Below are 12,042 nucleotides of genomic sequence, written 5' to 3' on the forward strand. Positions count from 1 at the left end.
TTTTATTATTTTTTTTTAAATATAACCAGCACCAAAAAGCACAAAGCACTAAAAACGGTCAACTGATCATGCTAGACAAGGACAGGGTAAGGTCTAAGGCCGATCGCGACATAGCGTGGGTTGGCTATATAAGTCGGATTGGTCCCAGTCAAAATGTTACATTCACACTTAAAAAATCTCAGCGAATGGAGAGTCTTCAGCGGGGCAAGCCTCCAGACTTGATCCGCAGACAGGGTTGTCAACAACAGATTAACAAATGATGAGGTCTTGCTAAAGCTGTCAACAAAAGCGGGAAAAGCACTGAGCAGGAAATGCCTGGAATTTGCGCTGAGGAAGGCACATACCTCAATCAGATGCTGCTTGGCATTAGGCTTGGTTAAGCTTTTTGCTTCAAACTTAGACTTTTTTCTGGAAATCGAATTTCCTCAGCGGGGTCAATCTATAGATGAGGAGGGTTTGATGTAGTCAGATGCCGGTTTTGCTGGGCCAGCTGAAATGGATTTGCTGCTGCCAAGAACGTATCGGGAGCTGCGGCAAAGTCAGGTCCAGTCCATCAGCAATGCATCCATGGCGGATCAGCTGGCAGGTTGGTCCTGGTTCCCCAACAGTTCTCCAAGCAAAAACTCTCAGGTTTTTAAGTTTAGGCAGGAGGAGTACACTTTGCCCCACTCAAGGGTTTCAGGACCTCAGGAATAGCACTTGTGGGTCAGGGCTCACTCCAACAGAAGCCACCAGCAGGGTCCAGGGAGGTCCAAATGAAAATGGTCAGCTGGGCTCTCCCAGGTAAGGGGGTTTTGAGCAGCTTTTGTATCCCTGTAGTTTAACATGAGGTAAGCCAACTGCCCCTGGAGTCCACTTCTTTGTCCTCGGGACAAGTGGGAGCAGGTCTAGCCCTTGAGGGTTCTCCTCACAGGTCTTTTAGCAGGTGCAGCCCTTCTTTTGTCTTCCAAAGGTCTAGTAGTGTTCTTGAGAGGGTGCTCAAGGGTGCCACATTTATACCTGGCACTAGTCTGTGGGTGGGGGTAACTTCATAACTAAAAGGGGAAAATGTTCCTAGGGGTAACCGTATACAACAAACAATCTCTGAGTGCCCCTGTCTACCTAAAATCCAGATGATAGAACATTGCATGCCCTGTGCAGTGCTCCTGAGTTCACCCTAGAGATGTGGCTATGGAAATAACCAACTTTTCCTATGTGGTCACTCCAAATATTGTTCTGGGGCAGCTCCTCTCCGACTGGGTCTGTTGCTTGTCTGACTAGGGGGACAAAGGAAGAGGGTAGGCATAGTTGCTACTTAAACCTGTCTGCGACAGGGTAGGCCTCTTTGAAGATAATTAAGTTCCTGGCACTGCTAAACCGGTCAACCAGTCAAAGGAACAGAACACCAACCCAAACCAAAGGCCTTGGTCTCAGGTCTAGGAGCAAGTTCACACATCAAGGAGCTATTCAGCTCTTGGGTGAGAATTGGAAGTTCATGCAAATGGGCTTCTAAAGGCTTTAGGTAGGCAACATGTGACTTTTTAAAAGAGCCTTTTGTAAAATATTTAGCACAAATACAACGTTACCAGTTAAATTAATTTTGTAACAAATATTTTTAAAAGTCAGTGTAGTAACTTTGTAGCTATTTCCTAGGAAAAGATAACCTTATTATTAATGTATCCCAATACTCTCCTATGGAACAGCTAATCCTGCTACAGTGAAAGGAAAACCGTGTCCTCACAGTGAAAAAGCCCTAAAAGCTATGTTCTTGGCATGTAGAGCTGAAGATCCACACACTGAGCATAGATCGCCATCTGGTGTTGGGCTCGGATGTTTGCACTTGTTTTTGTATTGGAAAAGTCTTTGGAAGTCACGAGATAGGTGACTCCTCCTTTGGATGATAGTGCGCATGGGCATCGGCTCCATCGTCAGATTGTTTTTTCGCCAGCAGGGAAATGATGGAGCTTTGTGAGAAACAGAAAAGATGCCCATGTATGCTGTATCTAAATAAGATAATACTGGAGCAGATAAAGGTAGCCGGGGAGGTGAAAGGGCGTGTGCGGATCTGCAGCTCTACATGCCAAAAACAGATGCATACTGGTAAGTAGCATTTTCCGTTCGAGGCATATGAGCTGCAGATCACACACTGAGCATAGATTGTATAGCAGTACCCCTCCTTAGCGGCGACCACCAGTATCTGTTGCAGTAGTTTGAAATAGTGTTTTGAGTACTGCTTGCCCCACACTAGCTTCTTGTTTTGTTTGCACATCTACACAATAGTGCTTTGTGAATGTGTGCGGTGTAGCCCATGTAGCTGCTTTGCAGATGTCATCTAAGGCAGTGCATTCCAAACTGTGTGTCGCGACACGTTAGTGTGTCAGCTGCTGTCTGTCACACAATGAGTCTAGGCAACGCGGTCTAGGCATCATGCAGGACAGTACTGTGCATGCTACTGATGCATTACCTGTTCCTGCGGAAGAGGAAGAGTCTCCTGTGGTGGACAGTGAGCCATGATTGGAGTCAGAGCACCGCTGCTGCTCGCAGCCACCCTCCTGCAGACCCATTGAAGCATCCGGCAGCGGCAGTGGTGGTGAGTAGACTTCCGGTGGCTCGTGCAGTGCTCTGAGCCACCCCCCACAAAATATTATTTTAATTCTTGCACATATTTACATATTGTTACTCCTAAATTTACAGCAGTCTTGGAAATGTATGTATGTTATTATTTTACAAATCATATATTTTGCTGGTAGAACTCAATTACCGTGTCGCGAATTGATGCATGTCTAAAAAGTGTGTCACCAACATGAAAAGTTTGGAAAGCACTGATCTAAGGGAATGTTCTCTAAAAACCCCATTGAAGACCCTATCTTTCTGGTAGAGTAGGCTTTAGGGGGAATAGATAGTGTACGTTTTGCTTTGTGATAGCAAATTTGTATGCATTTGACAATCCACCTTGCAATTCCAGAATTTGATATGGGGTTGCCTTTATGTGGTGGTGAGAAAGACACGAAAAGTTGTTTTGTCTTGCGAAAAACTTTTGTTCTTTCAATGTAATAAAGGAGTGCTCTTTTTACATCTAGAGTATGAAGAGTTCTTTCTGCGACTGTTTGTGGTTGCGAGAAGAATACTGGCAACTCCACTGACTGGTTGAGGGGGAAATAACCATAGGGAGCAATTTGGGATTGGTTCTGAGAACCACTTTGTTATGATGGAGTTGTAAAAATGGTTCTTGAATAGTGAGTGCTTGTAGCTCACTGACTCTTCTAAGGGAAGTAATGGCCACCAGGAAAGTGACTTTCCATGTTAGAAATTGTAACTCGCATTTGTGCAGAGGTTCGAATGGAGGGCCCATGAGTCTTGTGAGAACAATGTTTAAATTCCACACAGGTGAGAGTGGTACCATGGGAGGAATTATTCTTTTGAGGCCTTCCATAAATGCTTTGATGGCAGGTACCCTGAATAGCGACAAGTGTTGTCTATTTTGTAAGTAGGCTGCTATGGCAGCGAGGTGTAACCTAATAGATGTGTATGCTAGATTACACCTTTGGAGATGTAGTAGATAACCTATGATGTGTTGAATAGACACATCTAAAGGATTGATGGTGTTGTTGTGACAATATATCACAAATCTTTTCCACTTGCCGGCATAGGAGGCTCTAGTGGTGTGCATCTAGCTTCTTTGATCGCATTCATACAGTCAGGGGGAAGGTTAAGGTAACCAAACTCTAAGACCTCAGGAGCCAGATCGCTAGGTTGAGCTGTGCTGGGTCGGGGTGTCTGACCTCTCCACGGTTCTGGGTTAAGAGGCGTAAGGAGAGGTGTAGTTTTTGATGCGGGACTACAGATAGTTCCATTAATGTGGTGTACCATGGTTGTCTGGCCCATGTTGGAGCATCTAGGATGAGAGTCAGTGAGTGTTGCTGCAATTTGCGCACCACCAGTGGAATGAGTGAGAGAGGCGGAAAAGCATACGCAAATCTGCCTGACCAATTTATCCATATCGCATTGCCTTTGGACAATGGGTGAGGATTTCTGGCGGCGAAGCTTGGGCATTTGGTGTTTTCGTGTGTGACAAAGAGATCTATCTCTGGTTGCCCCCAAATGTGAAAAAATGGTTGAAGAACTTGAGGATGAAGTTCCCACTCGTGAATCTGTTGCGTCTGACGACTTCGTAGATCTGCTATGTTGTTCTGGACTCTTGGAACGTGTTGGGCTAGGAGGAAAATGTTCTGGGCAATAGCCCATCTCCATATGCTTTGTGCTATTTGAGAGAGCTGTAGGGAGTGCGTCCCGCCTTGTTTCTGTATGTAGTACATTGCTGTCATGTTGTCGGTACGGACTAGGACAGCTTTGCCTTATATTTGTTTCTGGAATGACTTTAACGCCAGAAATATGGCTAGTAACTCCTGGTGATTAATATGTATTAACTTTTGTTGAAGCGTCCATCTGCCCTGCATGGTGTGATGTAATAGAAGAGCTCCCTAGCAGGAGAGCGATGCATCCGCTGTTAGCACAATCTGTGGAACCGGCTTGATGAACGGTCGCCCTTTGGAAAGGTTTTGGGTGTTCCACCACTGCAGAGAGCAATGTGTGCGGCCGTCCACCAACACCAAATCTGTCAGCTGACCTTGAGCCTGGTTCCACTGACGTGCCAAACATTCCTGTAGGGGACGCATCTGGAGTCTTGCGTGAGGTACTATAAAGATGCAAGAGGCCATCACCCCTATCAACTGCATGAACACTCGTGCTGGAAGAGAGTGTTGCGGCTGAAATTTTGTTATGAGGCGTATGCTTGCTATCCTGGGTGGACTGGGATAGGCAAGTGCTTTTGAGGTGTTTATTGTATCACTGAGGTACTGTTGTATGTGGAACGGTTGTAGGTGAGACTTTACGTGGTTTATAGTAAACCGTAAGTTGTGGAGTAGTTGGATTGTGGCGTAAGTGTAATGTACACACTGGTTGTATGACTTGGCTTTTATGAGCCAGTCGTCTAGGTATGGGAAGACGTGAATTTGCTGTCTTATGTGAGCCGCAACCACCGCTAGACATTTGGTGAAGACAATGGGTGCTGTGGTGACTCCAAATGGGAGTACCTTGAATTGGTAATCCTGACCGTCCACTACAAACCGGAGATATTTCCTGTGAGAAGTGTGAATGGGAATATGGAAGTAGGCGTCCTTGAGATCTATAGTGGCAAGGAAATCGCCTTGTGAGAGAAGAGTAAGGACTTGTTGAAGTGTGACCATGTGAAAATGGTCTGAGTGTATGTACAGGTTTAGGGGTCTGAGGTCCAAGATGGGTCTCAGAGAGCCATCCTTTTTCGGAAAGAGGAAGTACAGAGAGTGAACCCCTGTGTTTTGCTGATGCAGGGGAACTGGTTCTATTGCATGTTTTTGTAGGAGGGAAAGTACCTCTTGCTTTAGCAGCGATAAATGTTCTGGTGACATTGGCCGCTGTCTGGGTGGTATGTTTGGGGGGTAGAGGTGAGTTCTAGACAATAACCTGATTGAACGATTTGTCTCACCCACCTGTCTGTAGTGATGTTGTTTCAGACAGATAGGAATTTTAGCAATCTTCCCCCGACCGGAGTGGAATGGTCCAGGGGGAGCGGAGGGAAGTCATTGGGTAGGGGTGGAGGCGTATCGAGTATTGTAGGTTTTGCCTCTACCTTTGTTATTATTGCCTCTGTAGCCCCCTCTTTGATAACCTCTGGTGAATGATGTCTGGGTGGGATTTTTATAGGACGTGGAGGAGTTGTCAGAGGAATAACCTCTGGAGGTGCCCTTGTAAGAGGAGCCACGAAAAGAACGTCTGGGAGCTTGCAATTGCAAGGCTTCCATTGATTTAGCCGTGTCGGTGTCTTTTTCATCTTTTCTAGTGATGAATCCACGGCAGGGCCAAACAGGTGTTCCTCATCAAATGGTTGCTTAAGTATTGTAGTTTGTACTTCTGGTTTAAAACCAGAAATGCGTAGCCATGCATGTCTACATAGAAGGACACTTGTGTTAATGGCTCGGGAGGTGGTGTCTGCCACGTCTAAAGTGCAACAAATGGAGGTGTTTGTTATGAGTTTACCCTCCTGTATGAGGCCGTTGGCTTTGGTTTTGTATTTGTCAGGAAGGTGTTGCAATAGGGTCTCTAACTCGTCATAGTGTGCCCTATCGTATCTAGCCAACAAAGCTTGTGTATCGGCGATTCGCCAAATGTTGGCTGCATGTGACGCTGTAAGTTTACCCAAAGCGTCCAAGAGTTTTGATTTCTTGTTGGGAGGTGGAGCATCCCCTAACGTTTGTGAGTTAGCCTTTCTGGCGTTGGAGATCACTAAAGAATCCAATGGTATTTGTCCCTTGATGTAAACAGGGTCTGCTGGGGCAGATTTGTATTTTTTTCTATCGTGGGGTTAATAACCCTAGCCCTAACAGGATCTTTGAACACCTCAGGTGCGTGTTTGAGTACTCCTTTTAACATGGGGAGAACAGAAGTGGATCTTTGGGATGTATTGAATGTTTCCATTAAGAAATCCTCCTCCACAGGGTCTGTATGTAAATCTACCCCGTGGTATTGTGCAGCTCTATGAACAAGCTGGGTGAAACCTATGGTGTCCTCTGGAGGGGAAGGTCTAGAGGGATAGATGTCATCTTGTGCTACATTAGGGACATCTGGTGTATTATAAACGTCCCATGTGTCCGGTGTGCGAGGCGGACTAGGATCCCCTAGTGGTTCATCGTCTGCACCCCCCCGTCATCAGAGGTGTCATCATCGTCCACTGGTGGAGGAGATGGTGTAGGGGAGTGGTGTGGAGGGGGAGGTAGAGGAGGTAGAGGAGGAGGTGGAGAAGGGAGTCTGAGAGGAAATGTTACAATGTCTCTCTTCTTTGGTGGAGATGGAGCCGGTAGAGGCATGTCCATTGGTCTCTTTTTGGAACTAAGAGTCATTTGACCTGTTCTTGGGTCTTTAAGAAGAGTTTTTTGGTTGAGGCTGGTCTTTCGGTGCAGTTTTTCTCGATTCCGAAGGCTTGCGTGGCATCGAATCTGGAGTGGATTTATGCGCTTTTGGCTAGGAAGCGTGAGATTTTTCAGTCTCTGAAGGAGTCTGGGGAAACGGTTGTTTTTTCGGTTCAGAGGGTTTATTCGGCTCCGAAGGTTGAGCATCCGTATTTTTTGGAAGTGGTTTTTTACTCGGTTCTGATGACTTTTTAGGAATCAAGGGGTCGGTACCAGTAGGTTTCGGTGCAGAGTGCGCTTATGTGGAACCAGTGGTCGGCACGGAAGAGGAGGACTGTTTGTTTTTAGGTGTCGGATTTGGTTTTCGGTACCGACGGCAGGCTGACTCGATCCCTAGTGGCCTGAAGGCTTTTTTGTGGACTTCTTTGCCGGGCCCGAAGGCGGGGCGTGAGAAGTATTGGCTCGGTGTGCACCTAGGCCCGAAGGTGAAGGTGTTACCGAAGCCTTTTTTGGTGGTGGTGGGAGGGGGTCGGGGTCCACGTCACTACTTACGACTCGCTGCCCAGGAGTGATGTCTTCAACGTCGGAGTCATCGAATTCAGAGGCGCTGACAAGGCCTTTTTCGACCCGCTCCTGCTCTGGTACATCGACGCCCTCCTGGAAGATGTCGTCGGGAATGGACGAGCGCGCCATTGTTCTTCGAACTCGACGATCCCGAATGGTTTTCTTGGAGCGGAAAGAGGCACAAGCTGGACAGTCTCTGGCCTCGTGCTCCGGTGAAAGGCAGACATTACACACCTCATGAAGATCTGTATGTGGAAACTTTGATCCACATTGAGGACACTTCTTAAAAGGAGTCCTTTCCATGAGCCAGATGTAATGGCCTAGGTAGGCCCGAAGGCCTTCGTCGACGACCGGATCGAGGACTTCGACTTGAAGAGATGCGCGATGACTAGGGATCGAGATCGAAACAATACCGGAGAAAGGGTGAAGGATTGCGCGTCAAAAGTTGGATCGGTAACGGCACAGAACTGGAGCGCGATAAACACATCCAAGCCCAATGGTGGAAAAAACACAATCCGACGATTGAGCCGATGCCCATGCACACTATCATCCAAAGGAGGAGTCACCTATCTCGTGACTTCCAAAGACTTTTCCGATACAAAAACAAGTGCAAACATCCGGGCCCAACACCAGATGGCAACCTATGCTCAGTGTGTGATCTGCAGCTCATATGCCTCGAACATAGCTTTTAGAGCTTTTTCACTGTGAGGACATGGTTTATATTATACTTTCACATATCCTACGTTTACATACCATACACCCAGCCTTATTGGATACTTAGGCCTACTTAGGCGCGACTCATCACATGTCTTCTCTATGTCTTTGCACTTCCACATTGAAAAATAATAAACATAATTATACAAAATAGGAGCGTTTCGGCCTGTTATTTTGACAAGTCAAATTTCCAGATTGAACCTGCACAGCCAGGATACTGGTGGAAGGCCTGTAGTTATGTTCTGCACTGTCACTGTAGAGGTGACACAGTGTGTCCCGCAGTCCACTAGTGAAATTTTAATTACATGCCCTTTATATATTATATAATATATTGTACACTTTGTACAATATATTAGTGACTTACAGTAAGTTAAATAAGTCAATTAGGTGTACAGCCAATTTCAACATGTTTTTGCAGTCAAAGCACATGCACTGGAAAGCAGTGTCCCCCGTGGGCGGAGTCCAAAAACCAGCAACAAAATCAAGCAAAAAGTGTGAGTGACCACATAAAAAGAGGCAGTTTCCTACAGCGGGTTATATGTTTCTTTATCACTTTCTGCCAAATTGCCTGCCAACTACTTTGCCACAATCATACGAGAATCTGACCCAAATCATTTTGTATGTACTTTGATGATATTTTAAGTAATTTCGACTAATAAATAAAAAACTTTTAAAGTGGTATAGACATACAAATGTTAGAAAGCTTCCCTACAGCAACATAAGTTAAACATCCTGCCTAGTCTGAGTTTTTATTTATTTTCCTTGGAAAGTAAGCGTAAATTACACTTGAATTGTCAACTTTCTTTTCTTTGGGCACATTTTCAGAACAAAAAACCAGGAACTTTTAACACAGCTATTATTCAACAAAAAATTATGATATCAAAGTGCAATACTGCACACATTGCCTACTTGCCCACTTTAAATTTCAATGTGTGACAAATTATGGCTTAAATCCAGCATATTCTATTATTAAAATAATGTAATTTATGCAGTCGCATCTCTCAAGCTGAAAATAACAGACTCTTTAATAACAGACACCATATTGCACCCTTCATTCTACTATCTAACGCTATTTGAAACATAGAATCTCAACTCTCCTACCGAGAATAAGAGATTATAGATCTGAGAAAGAACTCAATCTGGCTACAAATAGCAAACTTTGCTTGGCGATGGGGCAGTGACAAATCTTCATATCAAGTTGATAACAAGCAAGCAACTACTAAAATAGCATTTAAATACAATGAAATGTATGTTGTTATGGCTCACCTTTATAGTTTTAGTTGCTTCAATGAAGTTAATAGCATACAAGTTGTGTTCTTCCATTCCAGTGCCAATTGTCAGAATATTCGGGTCAAAGATAATGTCGTTTGGGTTGAAGTTTAATTTTTGCACCAGAAGATTATATGCTCTGGTGCACACCTTGATTTTGGTTTCTGTGTCTGTGGCCTGGTGACAATAAATAAATACAAATAAAATAAAAAAACATCATTGTGCTTTCAAGTGGATTTTGAGAAATAACACTTTGCATACAGGCAGCAAAATACTCACAATCACTCTCAAAATGTATTTTTTATTTATTTATTTAACAGATTCATATAGCACTTCTGCACACACAAAGTGATAGGGCGCTTGGATGAAAATATTTGAATTAAACTGCATCACTGGATAAACATATCTAGACAGTAAGTAAGTTATTGTGGGAAGAGAAGAACTTCTAAATACTGTTAACATTATTCCACATTGTCATTTCTGAAGCCTTAGGTCCTTTATCTACCACAAAGAAACCCAAAAATCTACACATTTTCATAAATATAAAAAAGTGTGTATCTTTTATGATGGCACATCAATCCATATTAGTGTACCAGAGACTGTACCCCTCCAATTCCTCACTACCGTCCTTCAACCTATTAGAGATACTAGGTCATGCTTTGCCCACTGCTTTAAAACCACTGCCTTCTGTCACTTTGGCTATATCATAAAACATTTACTATTTGTGGGCTCTAAGAGGCAAATTGAATGATTTTCCACCCAAGAACCTTAACAATAGTAGATGTGCTTCCACACAGAAAAAGTACAACATTCCTAAATAATAAAATGACATTTTAAATGCACAATAAACCAACGTTTATAGTTGTAAATAATCCGCTATTAAATAAATTGCAACACAGTTTAATTATTGTTGTCCTCCAGAGACAGATTATTTTGACACATTTTCTCATTGAACCAATATCTAGATTTATAGTGATGACTTGTAGATTTGCAGATGTATTTGACTAACTTACATCAACAATAGTCTGTTTTCTGGTGCCAAACTGGCTTTTCATTGCTGGGTAGCATCCCTTCAAAGCAAGAACCACAGATACATTTATTCTAAAAGAGACGTTCTTCCTCAGAGTCCTAATTAAGGTGATTGGGTTACATATAACAATGTCCTATAGACATTGATTTTTGTCAGTACTACAAAATAACCTTGAAGGTACTCCCAAATGTATTTTTTTCAATTTGGTTAGAAGTAAAGAGAACTCCAGTGAACTATGTGTCACTCACTGTCTAGTTCTCTTTATTGTCCATAGGTACTGATTACACTCTAATCAGAAACAACTTCCTAATAAAACATACACCTCCTTAATGTAAGATGACTTTAATCTTTTCAAATTAAATCTCTCGTTGTGGTTACTAAACTAGGTAGTGTTATGGCATTTGTGTCTCCTATTAGATGGATTTTCTACCATTTCCCCCAATTTTCAAGCCTTAATTATTTGCTTTGTTGGTTCCACATATTTGTTTAAAACTATAAACATTTTAGTTTCAGAACATACGATAAGTAGCCAATTGCAAAGTCCACTGTTGTATAGCTATATGCACGGCTATACTTCAATACAAACAAACTGAAAAAAGAAGATGTTTGCTGCAGTCCATTGCCATGAGTGATATCTGAAAATCAGAAATATATCCACTTAGTGGCCAATGGCAAGCTATGTAATCAATGTACTCTTTAAAACATCAGCACCAATTGTATCTACATTGAAAAATAACAACAATAAATCATGAATACCTTTAACCATGTATAGAGCTAGCACTGCAGTCTCACATCAACCTTGGGTTGAAGTAGCCAAGTGCTTACATTGTATAGTGTCATAGTTGCAAATTACCTGTTCACCAAGTGGTCGAATGTTGACGCTGCCTCTGTCTTATTTCAAACCTTTCCTTTTCCTAATGTCCAATAATAGGTTTGAGAGTCACTGTTCCCAGTTGTTCACGGCCAAATTGTAGAAGCAAGATTATTCAACTGTTTAACAGAATACTAGCATGCAGCCTCACACCCACTTAAGAGAGCTTGCTCCTTACCAGCTTGCAAAAGCATGTTCTTTGCTCCAAATTTCACTTAATTAATACAATCCTTGCTCATTCCCTTACAAATATGCCTTGGAAGAATGGGACTTATTGGACACAACTGTGTTTGACTTTCGTCATATGTACCCACACCAACCCCTCACACTCTGGTCATATTCAGTCCAAAGTATTTCAAGGTTTTAGTTTGTGTAAATGATGACGACAATGGACAGTATATAACATCTGTAGAAAGTAGTTTATTGTCTTGTTTCACACTTATGTATCCGGTTTTGGAAACTTCAAGAAATCTTAGCTGCTTTCCCTTGGTCTGCTTCCATGTTTCAGGGAAAGTCACATGTTTTTGGCATTTCTTTGTCTTACAGTGTGATATATTGATTACAATTACAACCCTAATACATTCTATTCAAAACTGGTCAAATGCCCAATAAACGTGCTCATCATATAACCGGCAAACACAATTTGTATAGCATTAGCTATGAAATTTTGA

The 12,042-nt window shown here is 43.1% G+C and overlaps 1 protein-coding gene across 1 annotated transcript in view; it reads right to left on the minus strand.

Annotated features, from left to right (window-relative positions):
* MTR (5-methyltetrahydrofolate-homocysteine methyltransferase) overlaps positions 1-12,042 on the minus strand; it is a 456,618-nt gene that overhangs the window by 252,293 nt on the left and 192,283 nt on the right. The window contains exon 16 of the mRNA XM_085611389.1: positions 9,468-9,647. Coding sequence (XP_085467515.1) covers positions 9,468-9,647 — 180 coding nt within the window. The remainder of the gene's footprint in view (positions 1-9,467; positions 9,648-12,042) is intronic.

The sequence above is a fragment of the Triturus cristatus genome, chromosome 6, assembly GCF_964204655.1.
Source record: "Triturus cristatus chromosome 6, aTriCri1.1, whole genome shotgun sequence".
Lineage (NCBI taxonomy): Eukaryota > Metazoa > Chordata > Amphibia > Caudata > Salamandridae > Triturus > Triturus cristatus.